The sequence below is a fragment of the Sycon ciliatum genome, chromosome 8, assembly GCF_964019385.1.
Source record: "Sycon ciliatum chromosome 8, ocSycCili1.1, whole genome shotgun sequence".
Lineage (NCBI taxonomy): Eukaryota > Metazoa > Porifera > Calcarea > Leucosolenida > Sycettidae > Sycon > Sycon ciliatum.
Window position 1 is genome coordinate 10,139,531 of NC_088650.1, and position 26,672 is coordinate 10,166,202.

The following is a 26,672-nucleotide window of genomic DNA, read 5'->3' on the forward strand; positions in this document are numbered from 1 at the left end:
GATACGATGAAGGCGAGATCGAGGTGCTCTTGTTGTTTCTTGTTTTTTATATCGTTTTTTTTTAGCGCAAATGGCCAAAATTTGCAAAAAGACTTTTGATAACATACGCGTCATCACTCACGTGTCAAACCCCACGGACACGGTCTGCACATAACACTAACACAGTACTAATAACAGTCCGGTGCAACTGCATGCATGATTTTCTCTGACTGCTGAGTTGCCGCTAGCGCGCTGCCCCAAACACAAGCCGCACTCCGGACATTACGGTTATCATGTATTCATCCGGATAGCTCCCCTGCCCCCCCCCCCCCCGGTAGATCTACTTATTTTTCAATACGAGATCAAAGACAGAAACAGTATTCAGAACCGAGCAGCAGTGATATCTGGACATCCGTACTACATGACATGACATGTACTGCCGTGGACATGGAAATCTGGTCGCGCGTCTACCGGCCCCAGGGCTCTGGCTATGCAGCCGTGGATAAGGGATACACACATGCATTTATGCGCTTCAGCGTGCTGGTCGCATCGGATGAACATGTGCACTGCACGCAGCGTTCTGTACGCGCTGAGGGCGCCAGCCCCGGTCAATCGACTGGATTTCCATGCCCACGACAGTATGTCATGTAGATTGAAGTGATTTGTTGATGAGAAACAAGAGAGGCAGGTCAGGACCCTTGCTAGGATCGGTCTATGTTAGTTCTATGTTAATCCTCATACGGACAAGCCACGTCACCAGGCTGCAATACACGTGATTGGTCAAAATCCGATCTCACATGGTTCGTGCCGCCTTACAGAACCCCCCCCACACACACACACACACAGATCACGGCAGACGCTACTACCTTTTAAACATGTAGCTCAGTCAAAAATCAGGATCCTGGCTACTCCAGATGCTACATGTACTACGTGTACTATGGACAATGGAAGCGGAAAACACACATGTGGAGGATTCACAATAATAAAATCAAGGTACATGATTGTACAAGCACGCACAAAGATAAAAATAGGGAAAGAATTGAATGCACAGACACGCAAACACTTACGCACAAACCCAACAATGCCTTGATTTCAAAAACACAATTAACATGCATACTACACTAGCACTAGCAACACTACACTCTCACATCGGATGTACTCAGTTACTCGGTTACTCAGTTACCCAGTTACTCAGTTACTCAGTTACTCAGTTACTCGGTTACTCAGCGAATGGAGTGGAATTCAACAAGAGGCAGCACCAACTACTTCCTCAGTGATCAGCTCAGCAGAAAAGTGGCAAGGAATCGAAGAAATGAAAACTTCAATCACAAGACAAAAAGAGATGTCCAGAACTTTCTTAGTAATCACAAAACGGACCTCATATTCCAGTCTCACATGATATCACACACTTCCTCACGGCACAACTCGGCATAGTATCCTGCTGTTCAGAGATATCTGAGAGAACACAGAAGAATCACACAAACAGCAAATACAATTGTTTGTGATCGGGAAAGTATTACACAGCGCACTCCACTCTCCATGGTGGTTGTCAAGTTTCTTTCTCGACCTGTCTAGCTACATGTTCATGCATCTCTGTTCCATACTGTTACGATGGCAAGAGTACATAAAGCAGAATGTGTGACTCTGTAGATGGGTTCTGGACAGTAGAATTCTCCGTTTATATACGTTTTGATTTTTGATTGGTCATGTATGATCCACTTCTATACTCTTGCTCTGTGTCAATCAGACCTGTGATATCAGGCGGCAAAGATTAAGTAAGCGATATTGTGGACTTCTGCATATCTAAGGGCATGTTCGATTGGTAAGGATCGGGATCCCGATCTCAGATCCGTCGGATCCTTCAGAGTCAACTGAACACTTTATTTTGGACCTTGACTGTTGCCATGTTGACGAAGTAATAGAATGGCGCTCGCAAGTCACCTAAAAGGGTGAAAGTCGTACTCATCGCACACATCCTACAAGAAGTCAGCAAACTCTATCTCAATCCACGTATGCGTACCACAATGTGTACAAAAATGATCTTCACCCGCCATATACGCACAAAGGTCACATTCGGATCCGTTGGATCCGGCCAACCCTGCTCCCCGAGGTGGGTTGACCGGATCTAAATCCGAAGGATCCATATCCGGATTCGACCAATCGAAAGGGTGCGAATCCAGTGGATCCGGTGGGTCGGGATCCCGATCCTACCAATCGAACATGCCCTCAGTCTAGTTTACTGTGTAGGACTCCGGGACCAGTCCAGGCCCTGTGACCAGTCCAGGCCATGTGACCAGTCCAGGCCCTGTGACCAGTCCAGGCCCTGTGACCAGTCCAGGCCCCGTGACCAGTCCAGGCCCTATAAGTAGTACAGGCCCTGGGAACAGTAACTGGTCCTGTAACAAGTCATATCGTCAACAAGAAAACTAATGCTCTGTGACTAGCCGCAATACCAAACAAACATGGCTGAACCAATCACAGTTTTTACTGTGCCCCCCCCCCCCCCCCCCCCCCCCCAGACCAGTCACGAGGAACCTATCAGAAAGGAATTTGTCAATATTCTCAATAGATAGTCCACTACACAACTCTAGGGGTTCACAATACCTACTGCTAATCAGCACACTCCGTTATGGTAGTACAGCCTCCTGGAACACATCATGGTCAGCCAAGATATCGGATATTCTTCTACTGATAGACTTGAGGAGATCTTGTATTATCACCGGTGGATAGTTGGATTTGGCGTTACCCTGCGCACGGGGTTCTCCCCTGAAAGCGGACCGCACGCAGACTGTGCAGGTTGCACCACTGTGCGCATGTATGCATGCACTGTCTAACCATTTCCCGACGACAACAGCGTCGTGGCGCCCGGTTTCGGTATGATTTGTATTGATCGTTTACAGGTTTGCTTGTGTGATAACGAGGAAGTAACACTACTTCTAGGTTAACATTGATCGTAATCTTCAACCCATGACGCTGTAATTCCTGGATTATAGTCTTCCACAGGGCATCTAACCAGTCTCACTACCCGTTGTATTCATCAACATAGGTAGGTCACCACCACGATATAGCCAGATCGACTCCTTGCTGATGTGCTTTTCTAGTTCGGTCAGATCGAAGGAATGCGCCCAACAACTCGCATACCTCACTGATTATGACACTCCCATCAAAGAAGCCAAATCCACTATACTATATCAGAGCTCTGCTATCAGTTATAGACATTGCACCCAATGAAGTTGAAAGAATAAAACACTAAACTACACCATGGCAGATACATGTACAACATCTAACACTCTGTAACTTACCATCATGTAGACTATGACATCAGTGTGTATGTCCATCACTGCTTGGCGGGTAACAGATCTTTGAACACGGTGATGTGATACGGATAATTGATCAGCAAATCCGGGATAGTGTGGCTGCTTTTCTGAGAGTACCGGGCGCCGTATTCAAGTACCGTCTATCAAGTGCAGAAAGAAATGGTGCAGTACATCAACATTTAGGCACATCCAGGAGATGAAAGTCTTGATAGTCAATCTGTCACTGAAGACAGTCTCCAGAAGGGTAAGATTCAGTAGTACTACGAGACTTGGGCAACAGAACGTAGTCATACCCGTCACAACTCTCCCTATGTGCAAACTTATTTATCCAACCTGCACTGAAGTATCAAGACAGACATCATGATCAAAGGCAAAACACTAGCACTACAACTCACCGGAATAATATAACATCCTTGAGATTTGAGTGCCGATGCCTCAAGAGTATCATACCCGTTAGGTGTACGAACAGGATGACGTAGTAACCGAGTGTCACTCACACCCAGACATGCCACAACACTGAAACCATGACGTCTAGCTGCAGTCATATCTACTGATACACCATTGTATACATCAGCTGGATACGCTTCAGTCTCCACTGGTTCATGGTCTTGGTTGAATATGCAGAATGCCTGGACGTTCACACCATCAACCAGAGATATGCCAGTGGTGTACTTTGGGCCAATGAAGTATGACAGCATGTCATACATTCGACCTGACTGCCGACTTGTCACAGCCTTCTGGAACCGCACTGAACACCTGTTCATCATCTGTAGCCGCTGGTTGTTAGTGACAGGGAGGGTGTTGTGCAAAAATAGAAGTTGGACACGTTCAGGATCGCATTCTGCACAGAAGTCAGGGCAGAGAGAATTGAGAGAAGCACACAGTGGTATGGACATAGACCAACAGATACATTTTAGGATGACATTGTGGAAATGAAAAATGAAAAATCGTTGACATCTGAAAGTGATCCATTTGTCATTTCCACGCCAACAGCCTACTTCCTATAAAACAGACACAGTTAGGGGAACAATACTGGATGAATTTTTGTTGGTATGTGAGTTACAAATTTGGTGCACATACTTCTTGAAGTACACACATGTACATACTGTCTGTCCTGTTTCCAAACATCATCAGGATGCATATCCCACAGTGCACATTGTACTGCTTTCTGGTGATAGCAATTTGTGTAAATGTCGAAACTGATACAGTGGACTGAGGTGTCATTTTGCAGTGCCGAGGAATAGAGCAGGTGTGCTCAAAACTTCCAATTGTACTGTATAGTTGAAGGATGCCTCACCCATATCACTAGAATGTAGTTGATTGCTAAAATACTAACACAAGTTTGGAACGGCTTCAGCCGGACTGTCCAACTGCATGATTCAAAATCATACTTCGAAGTACCTATAATCCTGCCATCATGATTTTATTTTAAAACCCCAAGTTGAATTATGATCAGTTTACAACATACATCATCATAATATGTATGTGAAAGCAAATCTGCACTTGCAGAATATTGTGTAGCAAAAACCATAAACTGAGATCGTTTCTCTTTCCGTCTAAAACAACACTTGGTTTCAACTCTGAGACACCAAGGACGATTACTACAGAGGTTTGTGGTATGAATGTCACTTGTACCTCTGTGTGAGCAGAAATTCCACAACCAACAGACACACGTCTCTATTCAACAGGTCTTATTCCAGAATAGACTTACTCTGTATCAGATGATCAACACTGATCAGCTTCAGCAAGACACTGCACTCTACACCACACAGTGTACAGTAGAGAAGTAGTGAGAGTACTTCAGTATGAAGATACTTTGGATCACCTGTACTCTGGATGGTAATGTAGCGATTCATCAAGTGTTGGGCCAGGTGACGATCAGGCATATTTAACATAAACAATGCATATGCACACTGATCAACAGCTCTACATTCCTCAATGCACATGACATCAAGCTGCTGTTGTAGTAACTTTGTGAATCCTGGAGTTGAACATCGACACTTTCCAGCGGAGTCCAGTACCCATCTCAGGTGCCCTTGATTCTTGTAGTCTTGCCAGACATCAGTAGGTAGACTGGCTAGTTGATTAAGTAAAGACGCTGTCAGCTTTGTGACATCAGTGTTCTCCTCATTGACAAGAGCGCATGCCCGAAGGGTAACCTTAATCATGCCTGAACTCCGTAGTTCAGTAACATGTCGTTGGATGAGAGAACATTGTGACAGTAGATAGCTGGGTTGAAAAGTGCGTGACTTAACGATGCTATCAAAAATTGACTCAATGGCATCATAGGCATCACGTACCGTAGTGGCTTGACGACCAGACTGATCTGATCTCCACCTAACTGACTGTCTGGACTGTGCTGATGTCTGAGTCACCTTACTAGCAACACATAACCTTGATCCGCTGGTTGACTGGACTAACCGGCTCTGTACACTCACAGCATAACCACGCTGAACAAACTTACTGACAGTCTTGAGATTGCCATGTAACTTTGAAGCAAACATGTTCTCCTGGTGATGTTGTATATTCAGTAGTACACGGGTGTATAGCGTACAGTGTACGGTGTGGATTACTGAGAATTTGTCAGAAGATTACGTACTGCCGGTCTGTAGAGAATAACACACAGTGCGGCAAAATACACACACACACACACACACCCACCCACAAACAAACACACACACACACACACACACACACATACACACACACACACATACACATACACACACATACACATACACATACACACACACACACACACACACACACACACATACACACACACACACACACACACACACATACACAACAGATCAGATACTACATGCAACTGTTCACAATATCTACAGCCGCAGTGCTAGACATGATGAATTCCGGGATCATGAACAATACATTTCCAGCCATACAGCAGTGTACAACCCAATGTTGGAAGGTCTACAGCTGCACAGTGCCCAGTACTAGCTCACTTACATTGACCAGATTTCAGTCACCTACACTTACTGCCTCAATCAGACCAGTCACGAAAGACATGATTCGTAAAACTGCTTTTGGGGTTTTTCAGTAAAATGCAAAAGATCACTTCAATCAGTTTATAACTACATGTACACGTGTTGTTTGACTTGAAAACAAACTTCAGTCAACCACATCGAAATTCCCTGGCAATTTGGCCTAACTAAGGATGGGTAAACGAGTCACCAACATGTACACGTACTCGTTCTCTACTAGTTTTAGGAGTTGTCAAACTTCTTCTCGATTTTTTCCTCGGCCGAAAAGTCGGATAGGGTGGTAAGATTATGCATATGCGATACACAACACAGTATGACATTGCCACATTGAGCGCGTTCAATTACACTCAAATCAGTCAATTCTAGAATTAGTTTATTGTTGACGCACAGTTCGATTCCACAAATTCCGTCGTTAGAATTGAATTTATCCAATTCCGTCAATTCTGAAGAGAAGGCGGGATTTCTCTAATTCTGGCGCCATAATTGCACGCTCGGTGTGTTACCGGTCTGGTCATGCATGACTCAGGTCAAGGAAGAGCCTCCCTGGTCGGTGTGGCGCGAAAGCAGGGCTACAACTGCATGTAGTTGCTACTGTCTTATGTCTTCCCGAAAAGCTATTTGCCGCAGTTGAGTTTCCACTGGGGGCTGATTGTTAGAGCAGATCATTTTGGGTGGTCCTTTCGCACACGCGTTCAGCTTTATCGAAGCCCAATATTGTTGCCAACATGGAACCTTCACGATCACCGGGATGGACCGGTAGTCCGGTACGCGAATCTGGGTCCACGTGCGCGCGAGGGTGTACGTGATCTCTTTTTACGATCAATTTTGTTAGTGATATCATATGGCATGAATAAAATGCGTTGTGAATTCTGGTCGTTCGTTTACATGGCCGGAATTCGCACATTTTGGTCATTCGAGAAGTACAAAACCCAGTTTCAGAATTGTGCAAACGTGTAATGGAAAGCGCCCATTGAAATCCGGAAAACTCGAACGCACTCAGCGGTCTCAGCCCGGCAGTCAACTATTGTTTCTTCAACATTCATCTTCCTTTTCGTACATACATAATTCTCTTACCCCAGTAAGTTTCGATAGCGTTATGATACAGTTGCACAGTGAATAGAGATGTTGATCACTGCGCGGATTACCACAGCAACACTGTTGTGAATGTAACAAACTATTATGCACGTCAGTAGCCAATAGTGCACCTTCTCAGCGATCGACACCAGGATAAGGAATATTCTTCAACTGATGATATAAACCAGCGAGTGCCACTAAGTCCTTTCTGACCTTAGCATAACAACACGCTAACGCTAGCTGGTAGATCTAACATTATGAAGGCGAGATCGAGGTGCTCTTGTTGTTTCTTTTAAGAACAAGGACAAAAAAACAAAACAAGATCTTAAAAGATCTTGTTTTGTTTTTTTGTCCTTGTTTTTTTTAAGCGCAAATGGCCAAACTTTTCAAAAAGGCTTTTGATAACACACGCGTCATCACTCACGTGTCAAACCTCACGGTGACCTAGTAGTAGTACTAGTAAGTAGTATGTACCTGGACACGGTCCGTAGATCTAGTCTGTAGCCGTAGTGTAGCGCACGTACAATCATAATATCAGTCGGTGCATGCATGATTTTATCTGACTGCTGAGTTGGCGCTACCCCTAGCACCCCAAACAGATAACACAAGCCGCACTCCGGACATAACGCTAAACATGTATTCATCCGGATAGACCACCCCCCCCCCCCCCCCCCCCCCCGTAGATCCACTTATTATTCTATACGAGATCAAAGAAAGAAAAATTATTCAGAACCGAGCAGCAGTGATATCCTGGACACTACATCACATGCACATGTAGATTATAGTGAATTTTGTTGATGCGAAACAAGAGAGCCTGGTCAGGACCATTGCTAGGATTGGTCTATGTTAGTTCTATATCCTCATACGAACAAGCCACATTTCCGGGCTACAACACACATGGTTGATCATAATCCGATCTCACATGGTCGTGCCGTGCCGCCTTACAGAACCCCCCCAACACACACACACAAACACAGATCACGGCAGACGCTACTACCATTTTTAAGTTTTAAACATGTAGCTCAGTCAAAAATCAGGATCCTGGCTACTCCAGATGCTACATGTACTACGTGTACTATGGACAATGGAAGCGGAAAACACACATGTGGAGGATTCACAATATCAAGGTACACTGTACTGTATATGCACGCACAAAGAAAAAAGAATTGGGAACTGAATGCACAGACACGCAAACATTCACGCACAAACTCAACAATGCCTGGATTTCAAAAACACAATCAACAGGCATACTACACTAGCACTAGCAGCACTACCCTCTCACATCCGGTGTACTCAGTTACTCAGTTATTCAGTTACTCAGCCGGGAGTGGAATTAAAGAAGAGGCAGCTTCCTCATTGTTCAGCTAAGCGGAAAAAGTGGCAAAGAATCGGAGAAATGAAAACTTCAATCACAAGACCAAAAGAGATGTCCACAACTTTCTTAGTAATCACAAAACGGACTTCATATTCCAGTCTCACATGATATCACGGCACAACTCGGCATAGTATACTGCTGTTCAAAGATATCTGAGAGAACACAGAAGAATCACACAAAGAGCAAATACAATTGTTTGTGATCAGGAAAGTATTACACAGTTCACTCCACTCTCCATGGTGGTTGCCAAGTTTTTTTTCCGACCTGGCTAGCTACATGTACAATGTATCTCTGTTCCATACTGTTACGATGGCAAGAGTACATAAAGCAGAATGTGCGACTCTGTGGATGGGTTCTGGACAGTAGAATTCTCCCGGTTTAATTGGTCATGGATGATCCACTTCTATACTCTTGCTCTGTGTCAATCAGACCTGTGATATCAGTTTTAAAGAAATTCTAGACGGCAAAGATTACGTAAGCGATATGGTGCACTTCTGCATATCTAAGTCTGGTTTTCTGTGTAGAACTCCGTGACCAGTCCAGGCCCTGTGACCAGTCCATGCCCTGTGACCAGTCCAGGCCCTGTGACCAGTCCAGGCCCTGTGACCAGTCCAGGCCCTGTGACCAGTCCAGGCCCTGTGACCAGTCCAGGCCCTGTGACCAGTCCAGGCCCTGTGAACAGTCCCGGCCATGTGACCAGTGCATGCCCGGTGAACAGTCCAGACCCTGTGACCAGTCCAGACCCTGTGAGTAGTACAGGCCCTGTGAACAGTCACTGGTCCTGTAACCAGTCATATCGTCAGCAAAAAAACTAATGCCCTGTGACTAGTCGCAATACCAAACAAACGTGGGTGAACCAATCACAGTTTCCACTGTGCCCCCAGACCAGTCACGAGGAACCTATCAGAAAGGAATTTGTCAATATTATAGAGGTTCCGCACTACGTAAAGTTGAGCAACTTTACGTTAGTGGGCGGGAAAAAGCCGTGAATTCGCGAGTTTGCACTCCACTTACGGAAAGTTGTCTACGGAGAGTACGTAGATAGGGTTCTGATAATGTAGCTGGTTCGTAAGTGGATTTGGGTACAAATTTATGACTCTCTCCCCAGGTCGATCTGCTCGTACACTGCCGCGTTCGGAGTAGCCAAGGGGAGCTTCGTGATTTGAAAACTCCGTATGGCGGAACTCAGATGCGCGTGCAGTTTACGTACTGAAGTAAGACTTTCGTAGATCGACTACGTTTTTCATTAACGTTGTTACGTTATACGGAACCTCTCTATTCTCAATAGATAGTCCACTACACAACTCTAGGGGTTCAAAACACCCACTGCTAATCAGCACACTCCTTTATGGTGATACTGTCTCCTAGAACACATCATCATGCGCATAGCACCGTATCGCAAAACTCGCAAACCAAGCAGCTAGAGTTTGTCGTACCATGTCCGCAAAACGCCCAAACAGGATAAAAAGTATCGAGAAGTGCCCGCGTTCAACGTTCATCCACGTGTCGATGCGTGGACTGGACCTGTATACGTGGAGGGTAGTTCCTTCATACTTCAAATGGTTTGTATGTGGCACACTGTATGTCAGTCTTGAACATGATTGTACATGCAGCCATTGTCAGTACCTCGTCCTTTGCAAACCGTAAAACACCAGCATGATCGGAGCGAGGGGAGCTGAGTGTGAAACAAGGGGTAGTAAATACCAGTGTTTTACTGCTCCCTGGTGTGAAGTGACTACACTGTGCTGCTTTCGTCCCAACTTGCTGCTCCCTGCCATTCAAGAAGCATGTTTTCTTGCATGTATAGTCTGCTGAATCAGACTCGTTTCTGAGTGCAGTTTACCGCAAAGCTTCCAAATAAAAGGAGTTGGCTGAGCCAGTATCCTTGGCGCAAAATGAAAATAGTGTGAATTGTATACTATGTCGCATCACATGACCATCCAAACTGAAAAGGGCTACGCTACGCCGCTGCATCATGGTCAGCCAAGATATCGGATATTCTTCTTCCGATAAAAAGACTTGAGCCTTAGTTGAGGAGGTCTTTTATTATCACCGGCAGAGAGTTAGACCGGGCATGCAGGTGTAGTGTGGTCCTTGTGATCTTTATCAGGTCCCTTTTGGCGTTGCGCTGCACACGGAGTTCTCCCCTGCTAGCGGACCGCGCCCAGACTGTGCAGGTTGTACCACTGTGCGCATGCATGCATGCACTGTATTACCATTTCCCGACGACAATAGTGTTGTGGAGCCCAGTTTCGGTATGATTCGTATTGACCGGTTTACAGGTTTGCTTGTGTGATAACGAGGAAGTTCACTACTTCTAGGTTAACATTGATCGTAATCTTCAACCCATGACACTGGAATTCCTGGAATAGTCTTCCACAGGTCATCTAATCAGTCTCACTACCCGTTGTATTCATCAACATAGGTAGGCCACCACCACGATATAGCCAGATCGATTCCTTGATGATGTCCTTTTCTAGTTCGGTCAGATTGAAAGAATGCGCCCAACTACTCGCACACCTCACTCCCATCAAAGAAGTCAAATCCACCACACTGTACTAGTGTTCTGCTATCAGTTATAGACATTGCACCCAATGAGGTTGAAAGAATAAAACACTAAACTACACCATGGCAGATATATGTACAACATCTAACATTCTGTAACTTACCATCATGTAGACTATGACATCAGTGTGTAGATCCATCACTGCTTGGCGGGTAACAGGTCTTTGAACACGGTGATGTGATACGGATAATTGATCAGCAAATCCGGGATAGTGTGGCTGCTTTTCTGCGAGTGCCGAGCGCCATATTTGAGTACCATCTATCAAAGTAGACAGAAAGAGTGAAGTAATGCAAAATTTAAGCTCATCCAGGATAAAAAAAACTCTCTTTTAACACTGAACACAATCTTCAGATGGGTGAACAGTCTGAGACTATAAAACATTTTTTATGTCTCACAACTAGACTTGGGCAGCAGCATGTAGTAAATACACTCAAAACTATCATTACGCACAAGCTTGTTTTCCAACCTGCACTGAAGTATCAAGACAGACATCATGATCAAAGGCAAAACACTAGCACTACAACTCACCGGAATAATATAACATCCTAGAGATTTGAGTGCCGATGCCTCAAGAGTGTTATACCCGTTAGGTGTATGTACAGGATGACGTTGTAACTGAGTGTCACTCACACCCAGACATGCCACAACACTGAAACCATGACGTCTAGCTGCAGTCATATCTACTGATACACCGTTGTATACATCAGCTGGATACGCATCAGTCTTCACTGGTTCATGGTCTTGGTTGAAGATGCAGAATGCCTGAACGTCCACACCATCAACCAGAGATATGCCAGTGGTGTGCTTTGGACCAATGAAGTATGACAGCATGTCATACATTCGACCTGACTGCTGACTTGGCACAGCCTTCTGGAACCACACTGCACACCTGTTCATTATCTGTAGCCGCTGGTCGTTAGTGACAGGGAGGGTGTTGTGCAAATATAGCAGTTGCACACGGCGAGGATCGCATTCTGCACAGAAGTCAGGCCAGAGAGAATCGAGAGAGACACACAGCGATATGGACACGTACCAACAGATATACTTTAGGATGTGTAAATGAAAAATCAAAGATCGATGACATCAGAAAGTGATCCATTTGTCATTTCCATGCCAACAGCCTACTTCCTGTAAAACACACACAATCAGGGGAACAACACTGGATGAATTTTTGTTGGTGTGTGAGTTACAAATTTGGTGCACATACTTCTTGAAGTACACACAAGTTTATACTGTCTGACCTGTTTCCAAACATCATCAGGATGCATATCGCATATTGCACTGCATTCTGGTGATAGCAATTTGTCGAAATGTCGAAACTGATACAGTGGACTGAAGTGCGATTTCGCAGTGCTGAGGAATAAGGCAGGTGTGCTCAAAACTTCCAATTGTACTGTTTAGTTGCAGGATGCCCCACCCATTTCACTAGAATGTAGTTGATTGCTGAAATACTAACACAAGTTTGGAATGGCTCCAGACTGTCCAACTGCATGATTCAAAATCATACCTATAATCCTGCCATCATGATTTTATTTTAAAAACCCAAGTTGAATTATGATCAATTTACAACATACATCATCATAGTATGTATGTGAAAGCAAATCTGCACTTGCAGAATATTGTGTAGCAAAAACCATAAACTGAGATCGTTTCTCTTTCCGTCTAAAACAACACTTGGTTTCAACTCTGAGACACCAAGGACGATTACTACAGAGGTTTGTGGTATGAATGTCACTTGTAACTCCGCGTGAGCAGAAATTCCACAACCAACAGACACAAGTCTCTATTCAATAGGTCTTATTCCAGAATAGACTTACTCTGTATCAGATGATCAACACTGATCAGCTTCAGCAAGGCACTGCACTCTACACCACACAGTGTGCAGTAGAGAAGTAGTGAGAGTACTTCAGTATGACGATACTTTGGATCACCTGTACTCTGTATGGTAATGTAGCGATTCGTCAAGTGTTGGGCCAGGTGACGATCAGGCATATTCAACTTAAACAATGCATATGCACACTGAACAACATCTCTACATTCCTCAATGCACATGACATCAAGCTGCTGTTGTAGTAACTTTGTGAATCCTGGAGTTGAACATCGACACTTCGCGGCCCAGTAAACTGCCCATCTCAGGTGCTCTTGATTCCTGTTGTCTTGCCAGACATCAGTGGGTAGACTGGCTAGTTGATTAAGTCCAGACACTGCCAGCGTGGTCAAGTTAGTGTTCTCCTCACTGATGAGAGCGCATGCATGGAGGATAGTTCTAACCTTGTTCGGACTCCTAAGTTCAGTAACATGACGTTGGATGAGAGAACATTGTGATATCAGATCATTGGGTATAAATCTGCGTGTCTTGAAAATGCTATGAAAGATTGAATCAATGGCATTAACAGCATCATGTACTGTAGTGACTTGACGACCAGACTGATCTGATCTCCACCTAACTGACTGCCTGGACTGTGCTGATGTCTGAGTCACCTTACTAGCAACACATAACCTTGATCCGCTGGTTGACTGGACTAACCGGCTCTGTACACTCACAGCATAACCACGCTGAACAAACTTACTGACAGTCTTGAGATTGCCATGTAACTTTGAAGCAAACATGTTCTCCTGGTGATGTTGTATATTCAGTAGTACACGGGTGTATAGCGAACAGTGTATTGTGTGGATTACTGAGAATTTGTCAGAAGACTACGTACTGACGGTCTGTAGAGAATAACACACAGTGCGGCAAAATACGCACACACACACACACACACACACACACACACACACACACACATACACACATACACACATACACACAACATACAACAGATCAGATACTACATGCAACTGTACACAATATCTACAGCCGCAGTGCTAGACATGATGAAATCCGGGATCATGAATAATACATTTCCATACTGCAGTCCACAACCCAATGTTGGAAGGTCTACAGCTGCACAGTGTCCAGTACTAGCTGACTTACATGGACCAGATTTCAGTCACCAACACTTACTGCCTCAATCAGATCAGTCACGAAGGACATGATTCGTAAAACTGCTTTTGGGTTTTTTCAGTAAAATGCAAAAGATCACTTCAATCAGTTTATAACTACATGTACACGTGTTGTTTGACTCGAAAACAAACTTCAGTCAACCACATCGAAATTCCCTGGCAATTTGGCCTAACTAAGGATGGGTAAACGAGTTACCAACATGTACCCCGGCGTACTCGTTCTCTACTACATGTAGTTTTAGGAGTTGTTAAACCTCTCGATTTTTTCGTCGGCCGAAAGGTCGGATAGGGTGGTAAGATTATGCATATCCGATACACAACACAGTATGACATTGCCACATTGTGCGCGTTCGATTACACTCAAATCAGTCAATTCTAGAATTAGTTCATTGTTGACGCACAGTTCGATTACACAAATTCCGTCGTTAGAATTGAATTTATCCAATTCCATCAATTCTGAAGAGAAGGCGGGATTTCTCTAGTTCTGGCGCCAGAATTGCACGCTGGGTGTGTTATCGGTCTGGTCATGCATGACTCAGGTCAAGGAAGAGCCTCCCTGGTCGGTGTGGCGCGAAAGCAGGGCTACAACTGCATGTACTGTAAAAGCCATATATATAACGAAGTCCTAACTCTAACGAGTTAACGAGGAGAAATCTGTCGTTAAAATAGAAATCGATACATATACTGTCCTAATGAGCGTTGGGAATAGGTGAGAATCGTTACCTTTGGTACACGTAAACCAGTCGATTTTGGGAAATCGTTATATATGCGCCTCGTTAGAATAATGGCTTTTACAGTAGTTGCTACTGTCTTATGTCTTCCCGAAAACCTATTTGCAACAGTTGAGTTTCCGCTGGGGGCTGATTGTTAGAACAGATCATTTTGGGTGGTCCTTTCGCACACAGGTTCAGCTTTACCGAAGCCCAATATTGTTGCCGACATGGAGCCTTCACGATCACCGGGATGGACCGGTAGTCCGGTACGCGAAGCTGGGTCTACGTGCGCGCCAGGGTGTACCTGATCTCTTTTTACGATCAATTTTGTTTGTGATATCATATGCCATGAATAAAATGCGTTGTGAATTCTGGTCGTTCGTTTACATGGCCGGAATACGCACATTCTTGTCATTCGAGAAGTACAAAACCCAGTTCCAGAATTGTGCAAACGTGTAATGGAAAGCGCCCATTGAAATCCGGAAAACTCGAACGCACTCAGCGGTCTCAGCCCGGCAGGCAACTATTGTTTCTTCAACATTCATCTTCCTTTTTGTACATACATAATTCTCTTACCCCAGTAAGTTTTGGTAGCGGTATGATACAGTTGCACAGTGAATAGAGGTGTTCAGCACTGCGCAGATTACCACAGCAACACTGTTGTGAATGTAACAAACTATTATGCACGTCAGTAGCCAATACTAGTGCACCTTCTCAGCGATCGACGCCAGGATAAGGAATATTCTTCAACTGATGATATAAACCAGCGAGTGCCACTAAGTCCTTTTTAAAGGGGAAGTTAAGGCAAAAATTAAAATTTCACCAGTTGTAGTCTTCGGGGTGCTGAGTCGAATGGTCTTGGTCCGAGGAAGCTGAGACGCTCCCTTCCTACTTGAATCCCAATCGAACTCGCGCACTTCCACCGAAACGGGGTGACTGCGCCCTACTAGATAGGGATTTGTATGCAAAATGTCACTAAAAGCGCCATTTCGTTCTTATAAAAGCAAGGATGACCGCGATTGGCCCATATGTTGTAGTCTTTTGGACGCCGAATCGACTGGTTTTGGTCCGAAAAGGCTGCGATGCAGCGTTCCTCCTTTATTCCCAATCGAACATGGTTGAACAAGCGGTCACGTGCTCCTGGGTGCCCAAATCACCTGGTCACCACGCCAGCAGGTGACAACTTTCACACCAAGGTTCAACTCGAGTTCAACTCGAGTGGCAGGACTGCACCCAAAAAAGGTCAAACAGGCTAGTAAGTTGTACCCTGCAGGCACGGTGACCAGGTGACTGGTGTACGCAGGAGCACGTGACCACTTCTTCAACCATGTTCGATTGGGAATAAAGGAGGAACGCCGCATCGCAGCCTTTTCGGACCAAAACCAGTCGACTCAGCGTCCAAAAGACTACAACATATGGGCCAATCGCGGTCATCCGTGCTTTGATAAGAACGAAATGGCGCTTTTAGTGACATTTTGCATACAAATCCCCATCTAGTAGGGCGCAGTCACCCAGTTTCGGTGGAAGTGCGCGAGTTCGATTGGGATTCAAGTAGGAAGGGAGCGTCTCAGCTTCCTCGGACCACGACCATTCGACTCAGCACCCCGAAGACTACAACTGGTGAAATTTTAATTTTTGCCTTAACTTCCCCTTTAATTAACCTTGGCATAACAACACGCTAGCGCTAGCTGGTAGATCTGGCGAGATCGAGGTGCTCTTGTTTTTTTAGTCCTTGTTTTTTTTCAGCGCAAATGGCCAAAATTTGCAAAAAGGCTTTTGATAACACACGCGTCATCACTCACGTGACAAACCTCACGGCCACCTACAGCACTCAGCAGTACTACTTTGTTTGTACTACTACTACTAGTACTAGTACCAGTAGTAGTCATGGTAGTACCTGGACACGGTCTGTAGCAGGGAGTAGTAAGTGTATTTTATTGTCCATAGTGTAGCGCGCGTACAATCATATCAGTCGGTGCATGCATGATTTTATCTGACTGCTGCCACTAGCACCCCAAACAGATAACACAACTTCACAAGCCGCACTCCGGACATTACGCTAAACATGTATTCATCCGGATAGACCCCCTCCCCCCCCCCCCCCCCCCCCCCCCCGTAGATCCACTTATTATTCATTACGAGATCGAAGAAAGAAAAATTATTTAGAACCGAGCCCAGTGATATCCTGGACATTGTAGTGGAACCCACGTTCGACCAGATAGCACTAACGCAACACTTCGGATTAGGGAATGAATTATTTACAAGAGAATTGGAAGAGACATAGAACCAGACTGAAGCACTCTGAACTAAAGGATCGACTCAACTACTGAAGTACAGAAAGACGAGCATGCAATCTGAGAAAGAAGTGCAACTACACAGCTGACAAAAACTAAGAAAAACTGAAAGCCGACAAAAACAATGGAAGGTACGCATCACTGCAGATCGCGGACCAGTCGCGCCTTTCCGGCGACATGACATATATGCAGCGCAGCTAAGCACGTGGCTAGACGCATGCACAGAATGAGAGGTGCACACATAAAGCAGAGGCGCGCGCATGGGTGAGCGTGTACACATAAAGCAGAGGCGCGCGCATGGATGAGCGTGGACACAGCATGCATAGCAACATACATTGTGACACAAGAGTCATAAGGCACCTAATATAGCAGTTCATAACACCACTCCCCTAGGTGCCATTGATCATCCACTGTATCTAGCTGGCTGTCGTCGATTACCAGGGCCTCGGAGATCGTAGCGCTGAGTCGGCATGTCAGCCGCAAACTCGATGCTCACCACATTATCACAGGCAGCTGGCTCTGGGCGATCTTCGGCAGCATCATGGTTACCATCATCTAGTGTTCCATCTACCTGCTGGGCGTGTCCAGGCTTGACGATATCAACGTTCACGACCTTCTCTCTGCCGTCAGCATGCTGGATCACCAGGGTCGATGGCGAGACTATCTTCAGCACCGTCCAGCCACTCTCATATGGCGTCATGAGCTTCTGACTCCGCTCTGGGCGACGTAGCATCACCGGATCATCGACACTGTATGGTGACTCTGTTGGACCGCCTGACACAGAGTCATTCGAGGACAGTAGCGACTCAACAAGGTCTCGAATCCGAGCAGCGCGCCCGGCGAGTCGGTCCACCCATTCACTGGCGCTGTATGCTGTCGGGTCGTGATCAATTACTAGGTCGCGCCCTTCCCAGCCCGTGATGGCCAGCCTTGGCGATACATGTATTCCGGTTGGAGCATGGCGACGTCTATTGTAGTAGAACAGAACCAACTCAAGCTCAGACGTCCAGTCACTGGTTTCCTCGAGCGCCTTACGCAGGAGACCGATGATCGTACGGTTGAGCCGTTCAACCCCTCCTTGTGATTGAGGATGTCGAACTGCACCCGTTTTCACCACCACACCAAACTGTTCCAGGAGGGCTGCTACGACCGCGTTCCGGAACTCAGTGCCGTTGTCCATGCGAATGACTGACGGCGGGCCCCACCGGCAGCAGATCTTGGTCAGTGCAGCTGCTACGCTCGCTGCATCGTGTCGACGTAGTGGCTGTACCTCCGCCCACTTGGTGAACATGTCGACGCAAACCAGGCAGCAGTGGTGCGCTCCACTCTGGCCAAGCTCCAACGTGTCGATCTGTATGACCTCCCATGGTCGTCCTGGTACGTCTGGACGCGTTGGCTCAACAGTCGGTCCCCGTGCCGTGTTAGCTGCAGAGCAAGGCACACACGCTTGGACAACACTCTGGCATTTCTCGGCCATCAGCGGCATATAGCAGCGCTTGCGCAGTGAGTCATGCATTGTCGTCCAGGTGGCATGGCCAGAGGTCTTGTGAGACGCTTTCAGTACTTGGTCTTCAAGGTCAGGCGGTATGACTGGCACTTGCACGACGCCGTCGAGTGGCAGCTTTACTGAACGCATCAGCACACCGTCATGGTCCAACAGTTGATCACGGACCGGTCTGTACAGCTTCGACGACAGGGGTTTCCCGACTTCAGCTCATCCAGCAGCTGTGATATCTCGGTATCAGCTTGCTGCGCATCCTTTATCTCACTGAGAGTAACAGGCCCGATAGCATGCTTGTCCGTTGCCACAGAAACAGAACAAACATCACTCGGCTCATCTGTACCCTTGGGCCACCGCCTCGGGACACGGGTGAGCTCATCGGCCGGGTTCTGGTCAGTCGGCACCCACTCCACTCGGACCTTGAGGCCGACCGTTTGGACGAGGTCAGCAATCACTTCCAGTCGCCGCTCAACCAGTATCTTGTGCAGCCCACCGACTTTCACTCGGCGCACATTGCCGAGGACCTGCTTCAGCCAGCCGTACACTGTCTTTGAGTCGGTGACGAGTCGTACCGTCTGCAGGTGCCATTGCACTGCAAGCGACAGTCCACGCATCGCAGCATCTAGCTCCGCCACATTGATGTGCTTCCTATCAGCTGTGTCCCGCAGCCATGTACCGTCTTCGATCACTTGGCCGTTCAGCTGGAGGACCACACCGACTGCCAGATCCGAGGCATCGCAGAACACAGCCCAATCTCCATCAGACTCGGCTGATGCATGCCACACACCACGGACGGGGTCTTGCTCGGACAGCTGCTCAGCAACTTCGTCAGCACACTGAAGAACGCTAGGTGGAACCGGCGTGTCCCATCTGTCCACTGCACTTGACAGCCGCTTTAACATTGAGCAGGCTGGGCGAAGCCATGCGCACACTGGATAGTGGCTTGTGAGCCGACCTGTCCATTGGAATACACTACGCTTCGTCAGCGGTTGGTGGAAGCTGAGGTCGACTCCATCGCGGCGAGCCCACATGATGGTACCATCAGCAGTCGTCGATAGCTTCAGGCCAAGCACTCGCGCCTCGGGTAGATGCTCTGGTGGCTTTGTCGGCAAGCCATACCGTGCTAGCTCTGCAGCGACGGCCTTGCGCTTCTCCGCTGGCGTGAGGACGTCATCAACATAGTTGTCCACATCAGGCCATCGTCGCGTCACCCACCGAACAATGATGTCCATGAATTTTGGTGCAATCGATAGACCAAAACCCATCCGTGACATGGCGTACAGCTTCCCACGCCACACCACGACTTGGTAGCGCAAGAGGGATGGGTCGACTCGTACCTGCAAGTACGCCTTACGTATGTCGACAAGTTCAAACTGGCTGTCTGCAACCTGTCGCCACTTGCGGATCTTCTCACCGCATGCTGGGGCATCAGTGCCTGGGTTCGACTTAATCACCGCATTCAAGCCACGGTAATCGAGACAAGGGCGAACTGGGGTCGACTCCTTGTGGGCTTGGTCCCTGACGAGCAGCGGAATGATGGCCGCCGGAGGACCGTGCGTAGCCTCGTCGTACTCGATCAGGTAGCCATTCTCGACCCAGGCGTCCATCTCGTCACAGAACTGCGACTCTTGCTTGTCTGACAGGTTGTGCCTCGCGTACTGTCCGATCCCTGAGCCGATCGGAGATGTGGGAGCTTGCCCATCACGCCACTGCCAGTGCAACGTCCAATGCTGCTTGTCGTTGTCCCACCGGAGCTCTCCGTCTTCGGCCTTCAGGGTCACACCACGATCGTCCTCTGTGACGTCCACATGACGGAGTGTGCTCTCAACGTCAGCTGCAGCAGTATCGGCTGCACCGGTATCTCTAGGCTGAGGACCAAAGCACACGCCATTGACCTCGCCGTCCTGGCCATAACTGAGTCGAACGCCACCAACACCAGCTATAACGTCAGCACCGAGGAGGAGGTCTGCTGCCACAGCCGTCAATGAGTCGACAACGCAGGCATTCACATGCACTCTTGGCAGACTAACCGGTTCACCATCTCCTTGGCGCTGCAGTTCCAGATCAACTGCTCCTCTGATCTTCACCTTGCTGCTATCCACGGATACAACAGACACACGTGGCTGAGCAGTGAACGGAATCTTGTGAAGTTTGAGGAACTCGACCATAACCATTGTGTAACTTGCACAAGTGTCCACTGCTGCTCTAGCACGTGCCCATTCGCTGCCTACCACGCCTCGCACGTCAACGTAGATTCTGGGCAGTGAAGCTCTAGTAGCCTCGGCTACAGTGCACAAACACGCACCCCTCGCCAGGGAGCCACTGTCTGCAGCCGTTGCTGCTCCAGACGATTTCCGCTCTTGCCAGGCTTTACGCTCCGGACAGTCACTCTTCATGTGACCTGGCTTGTCACAGAAGTAACAGGTTCGAGGGCCAGTACGCTCGCCACGCGTTCCTTTACCAGCACCACTCTTGCGACCAGGTTTCTTCGCTTTCGGGCACTGCCGCGCCATGTGGCCAACTCCGCCACAGTTGAAACAAGCCTGCTCATCCGTGGTGGCAGCCGCCACAACAACATCGCCACGTACTCGTGTCAAGTGGTCCGAGGTCGCAGCCTTCAACGCACGTACCACGTCCAGGCAACCCGTCACACTCAACTCTTTGACCGCCATTGTAAGTCTTAGCTCTCGGGCAAACTCTACCGGCAGTCCCTTGATCAGCTGCTCTATGATCATCGGGTCCTTGTCGTCATCAGCCTTGTGCCCCGCCATAGTACTCAGTCGCTGCAAATCGGCAACGTAGGCGTCGGGGGACTCATCCACGCGCATCGTCCGTGAGGTGAATCTGGCGTACGCCTGCGCCTTCGTCAGAGTGAACGACAGTCCCATTTTCGCCAAGACTTTATCTTTGTCTTTCTGATCGCGCGCTTGCCGGCATCCGTGAAAATACAAGAACAACGGAAAATTCTTCACCTTCTTGTCGTCCGTGTCCCAACCTTGTATGTTTGCAAGCACCAGAAACTTATCCCAGAACCGTCCGAAATCGTCCCCGTTCCCACGGAACGGCTGGAGGAAGTTGTCAAACTTACTTGAGCGACATCTCGCTGGCGTGGCAGGGTTTGCACTCGTCACTGAATACAACACACACGTCCCGGGTTCGGCGGCACCAGTTGTAGTGGAACCCACGTTCGACCAGCCAGCACTAACGCAACACTTCGGATTAGGGAATGAATTATTTACAAGAGAATTGGAAGAGACATAGAACCAGACTGAAGCACTCTGAACTAAAGGATCGACTCAACTACTGAAGTACAGAAAGACGAGCATGCAATCTGAGAAATAAGTGCAGCTACAAAAACTAAGAAAAACTGAAAGGCGACAAAAAACAATGGAAGGTACGCATCACTACTGCAGATCGCGGACCAGTCGCGCCTTTCCGGCGACATGACGCACGTGGCTAGACACATGCACAGAATGAGAGGTGTACACATAAAGCAGAGGCGCGCGCATGGGTGAGCGTGTACACATAAAGTTTTTTATTTTTTTTATTTTTTTTATCACATTGCACATACCTACGGTACGGAAGAAGGGGAGACTCGGTGGCTCGGCAATGGCTTTATTATTGATATTATTATATCTCCTTCCTGATATTTTTTCTTTTCTTTTTTTTTTTTCTTTTCTTTTTTGAATAATTGTACGCATAGGGCCTGATATCATAAGAAAAATTAGCACAAGACACTGCTGCTACTATAGTCGCACAGCAAAACACACAGAAAACGACAAAATGTTACAATGAATGTAACAACACCCGTCCAAGCTAAAGGACCGACATCCCTGCCCCAGGACGGCATCTCGAACCCCCCACACACTCACCACACGGTCATCATCCAGCTTCAGTTCAATCACTGTATTCTTCCCCTGCAGACTCAACCCCCCTGTCACTAGCCATACAATCTGAAGCTGTATGTAACCATAGTCCATACAATGGCCCACGACGCACACACCACCCCTACGTTTTTTTTTTTTAACTAAAAAAGAAAAGCAGTCGTAACTGCAACAGCCACATGGCCAATAAGAAAAACCAATACGATAATATATCGATAAATACACACCCAGAAGTCAGGGGTGGGAGGGTGGGATACAAACTGCACCAACGAAAAGCCACTGCGAAGTGACAGGAATGCGGTCCAGCACAACATTTTTGCGGACGCAAAAAGTTGTGGGGAAATCCCAAAATCGGTGCGATTTTGCATGAGCCCAAATGTTCAGGTTACCCACAAAGACACAAGCTTTCCAACTCTCTTTGGCCGTTGGAAAGCGTACCATACCTACGGAAGAAGGGGAGACAAAACGAAGACGAAACAAAAAAGACAACAATGGGTGTGTAGGCGCTACATGAGCTGCGCTGGTGAGATGCAGTGGACTCCCCCGACCAAGGGTCTCGGGATCGGCGTACACAGCAAGCACCATGGGAGAGGGGGGGCGAGAGGAATGGCGGAGAGAGAGAGAGAGAGAGAGAGAGAGAGAGAGAGAGAGAGAGAGAGAGAGAGAGAGAGAGAGAGAGAGAGAGAGAGAGAGAGAGAGAGAGAGAGAGAGAGAGAGAGAGAGAGAGAGAGAGAGAGAGAGAGAGAGAGAGAGAGAGAGAGAGAGAGAGAGAGAGAGAGAGAGAGAGAGAGAGAGAGAGAGAGAGAGAGAGAGAGAGAGAGAGAGAGAGAGAGAGAGTGAGAGAGAGAGAGAGAGAGAGAGAGAGAGAGAGAGAGAGAGAGAGAGAGAGAGAGAGAGAGAGAGAGAGAGAGAGAGAGAGAGAGAGAGAGAGAGAGAGAGAGAGAGAGAGAGAGAGAGAGAGACAGAGAGAGAGAGACAGAGAGACAGAGAGAGAGAGAGAGAGAGAGAGAGAGAGAGAGAGAGAGAGAGAGAGAGAGAGAGAGAGAGAGAGAGAGAGAGAGAGAGAGAGAGAGAGAGAGAGGAGAGAGAGAGAGAGAGAGAGAGGAGAGAGAGAGAGAGAGAGACAGACAGAGAGAGTGCACAAGAAAGAAGAGAGGAGAGAGAGAGAGAGAAAGAGAGAGATGGGTAAGTGAGGGAAAGAGAGTGAAAGAGGTGGAGAGGTATAAGTATAGAGAGAAAGAGTTCAGCGGCATATCGTCGCTATGACTATAATGCTACTTTGAGAAGAGGGTCAACATAATGATTTGCGTCCACTGATGGCAGGCCAGTGTGATAGATGTGCATGGCTAGCACCAGTCATGAGCAGAGCACCAGTCACTCTGTTGCAGGTGACGGTATGCAGCAATCTTGAATCTCTGCAGGTGTTTCCGGGCTGGCTGCTTGTCCAGAATTGCCTGTGGCAGTCTATTCCACACTGGCACGATGCACTATGGGAAAGAGCGCAGAAGCTAATCAGGAGCTCGTGGCGAGAGATTCAGCTCAAGCTGGTGGGGATGGTGCTGTGCTTGGGCTGCTCGTGTGCGGCGATGACGTGGCGGTATAGCCGGCGGGGGACACATGGCTGCAACTTGAGGCGGACCATGGCCACACATCAGTTTGTACAGTAGGCAGAGAGCAGAGACCTTTCGCCGAACAAGGAGGCTGGGAAGAATGGTACCAGGGCCAATGACATTTAGGGCGCGGAGCTGGACAGCATCCAGCATGGCCAGGTGTGAGGGAGCTGATCCCATCCACGCAAGGGGGGCATATTCCAGCATTGGCCGGACGAATCCTTTGTAAACAGTCACCCTGCCCGCGTGGCTGAGAAGGGGTGCTGCCTTCCGCAGGAGGCCCAGCCGCTGCTTAGCACGTGATGCCACTTGCCGAAGGTGGAGTCTGTAGCTCAGTTTAGAATCAAACGTCACTCCGAGCACCTTCACAGATTCATCTGGTGGGAGAGGAGTTCCGCCAAATGACAGCTGGGGAGGCACTGTATCCTTCCGCTGGTGCGACAGAGTGATAGTTTGCGATTTTGATGGCTCAAACGCAATCTTCCATCTCTTGCCCCAGGCATGAAGCTCATCTAGGCTGCGTTGTAGTGAGGCATTCGAGGCTTGGTCAAGGAGGGAGTACAAAGTTGTATCATCTGCAAAAGTGTTCAGGTTTGTGCCATGTGACAAGCAGCTTGAAATGTCGTTTACATACACGAGGAACAATGTAGGTCCAAGGATACTACCTTGTGGGACGCCAGACTGGACAGGGTGCACCGATGAGCTCTGGCCATGAACAACAGCTTTGATGGTGCGACATTGCAGGTAGTGGGTAAGCCATGCGAGCAGTGAACCCCCTATCCCCAGCTGGCGGGCCTTGTAAAGTACGCCAGCATGAGACACTTTCAGCTCAGCTTACATCCTTTCTGACCGATCACAGTATTCTCCCTGACTCGCAGTTCGCGTACAGGAAGAACCACAGTACGGAGGACGCTCTTGTGCTAGCTGTCAATCGCTGGCTGAAAGCGAAGTATGAGCGCAAACTCACAGGTGTGATATTCGTGGATATGTCGAAGGCTTTCGACTGTGTCAAACACACCATCTTGGCACAGGAGCTATCCGACATTGGGGTCGGCGGTACTGTCCAGATATGGTTCACTAGTTACCTGAGTGAGCGGCTTCAACGCGTAGTCGTGGGCGGAAATTGCTCGGAATACGTCGCATGCAGTCGAGGGGTGCCGCAAGGATCCGTCCTCGGCCCCCTCCTGTTCACACTATACATCCGTAACCTTCGATGCTGCTTGCCCCAGCAGGTCACAAACCAGGAATTTGCAGACGACATTGCAATTGAAGCCTCGGGCAGTTGCGAACAAGTGTGCTCTTCTCTAAGCACAGCCATCACTGGCCTGTCGCAGTGGTTGGAGGACCGCGGGCTAATGCTGAACCAAAAGAAAACGCAAGCTCTGTTGATTACCCCAAGAGGCCCAGCCCCTGACACAGATAACATTCGAATTCGCTGTGGGAATGCAGCCCTTGCAGTTGTGGAACAAGCGCGGTACCTGGGCGTAATGGTAGATGGGCAGCTCTCCTGGGAGCCTCACGTCAATCACACAATCCAGCAGGTGCGGAAGTCAGTAGGTGCGCTGTGGCGGAGCCGCCGAAGCCTCACCCTGGCGTCAAAGATCCTGTTTTACAGGTCGATGATCCAGGGTAGGTTGTCGTACGCTTCCAACGCCTTTTATCCGTCACTTCAAATTGGCAACATGGAGCCCCTCACACGTCTAACGAAGTGCGCTATCCGCGGCTTCTTCGGTCTGCCACCGTGGTCGCGCACGAGCCCGATCTTTGAACAGCTCCGCCTCACCACCCTGGAGGACATGTTTAACATTAAGCTCCTCATCTTTGTCCGTCGTTGTCTGTTCTCCCGAGCTAGCTCCCTCTTCACCAGCTTCTTCGTGAGAGTTACTGGTGACCGCACTCGGGGAGCAGCACATCACCTCGTTCGAGTACCATTTTGGCCCGGTCCTGCGGGTCGAGCGACCATGCAGTTCATCGGCGCAGTCCTGTGGAACCAGCTCCCGCCTGATCTCCGTTCCGAGCCCAGCCACCTTCAGTTCTGTGCCCTGCTAAAAGCGCATCATGGCTCCGTTTAAATGCTTTTCGGCTAGTGTGTTTCTGTGGTATAGCGGACTGAAGAATAGTAAACGTGTTTTGCAATATATGTATGAAACTATTTTGTATATAGTATGTTCCCATTCCGTTTTTGCTTTGGTGTAGCCCTGAGGTTGATTGCTTATTTATTTCTACCCTTCCTCTCTCCATACTTCTGTCCCCCCCCCCTCCCTCATTCCTTCTGTCGTCCACATGTATCAAAGGAGGCGAAATCGCCTGTTTGTGGTGCGACGTTAAATAAACTTCTACAACAACAA

General features: G+C 47.9%; 4 protein-coding genes across 4 annotated transcripts in view; all 4 read right to left on the reverse strand.

Moving 5' to 3' along the window:
• Nucleotides 1–842: 842 nt before the first annotated feature.
• On the reverse strand, nucleotides 843–5,894 carry LOC135823328 (uncharacterized). Its single transcript, XM_065336187.1, has 4 exons — nucleotides 5,008–5,894; nucleotides 3,692–4,137; nucleotides 3,282–3,436; nucleotides 843–1,434 (listed from the first exon to the last, which is right to left on the reverse strand). The coding sequence occupies exons 1-3, from the start codon at nucleotides 5,798–5,800 to the stop codon at nucleotides 3,317–3,319; spliced, it is 1,359 nt and encodes a 452-aa protein (XP_065192259.1). The 5' UTR covers nucleotides 5,801–5,894; the 3' UTR covers nucleotides 843–1,434; nucleotides 3,282–3,316.
• Nucleotides 5,895–8,401: 2,507 nt separating this feature from the next.
• Nucleotides 8,402–26,672, reverse strand: part of LOC135823329 (uncharacterized) — a 46,424-nt gene continuing 28,153 nt past the window's right edge. Inside the window, exons 1-4 of the mRNA XM_065336189.1 lie at nucleotides 13,134–13,490; nucleotides 11,845–12,290; nucleotides 11,420–11,574; nucleotides 8,402–8,902 (exon numbers count right to left, since the gene is read on the reverse strand). Coding sequence (XP_065192261.1) covers nucleotides 11,455–11,574; nucleotides 11,845–12,290; nucleotides 13,134–13,368 — 801 coding nt within the window. The 5' untranslated portion in view covers nucleotides 13,369–13,490 and the 3' untranslated portion in view covers nucleotides 8,402–8,902; nucleotides 11,420–11,454. Of the gene's footprint in view, nucleotides 8,903–11,419; nucleotides 11,575–11,844; nucleotides 12,291–13,133 lie in introns of the transcript that reaches the window.
• LOC135823538 (uncharacterized) lies at nucleotides 17,733–18,965 on the reverse strand. Its single transcript, XM_065336381.1, has one exon. The coding sequence runs from the start codon at nucleotides 18,963–18,965 to the stop codon at nucleotides 17,733–17,735; it is 1,233 nt and encodes a 410-aa protein (XP_065192453.1).
• Nucleotides 18,965–21,718, reverse strand: LOC135823539 (uncharacterized). Its single transcript, XM_065336382.1, has one exon. It carries the CDS (start codon nucleotides 21,716–21,718, stop codon nucleotides 18,965–18,967), a length of 2,754 nt encoding a protein of 917 aa, XP_065192454.1.

Coding starts and splice junctions, on each gene's coding strand:
- LOC135823328 (XM_065336187.1), bottom strand. CDS start 5,800: ATGTTTGCTTCAAAGTTACATGGCAATCTCAAGACTGTCAGTAAGTTT. Junction 4,138..5,007: donor TGTTGATCATCTGATACAGA/GTAAGTCTATTC, acceptor ACTTCTGTGCAG/AATGCGATCCTGAACGTGTC. Junction 3,437..3,691: donor AAGGATGTTATATTATTCCG/GTGAGTTGTAGT, acceptor TGCACTTGATAG/ACGGTACTTGAATACGGCGC.
- LOC135823538 (XM_065336381.1), bottom strand. CDS start 18,965: ATGCGTTCAGTAAAGCTGCCACTCGACGGCGTCGTGCAAGTGCCAGTC.
- LOC135823539 (XM_065336382.1), bottom strand. CDS start 21,718: ATGGGACTGTCGTTCACTCTGACGAAGGCGCAGGCGTACGCCAGATTC.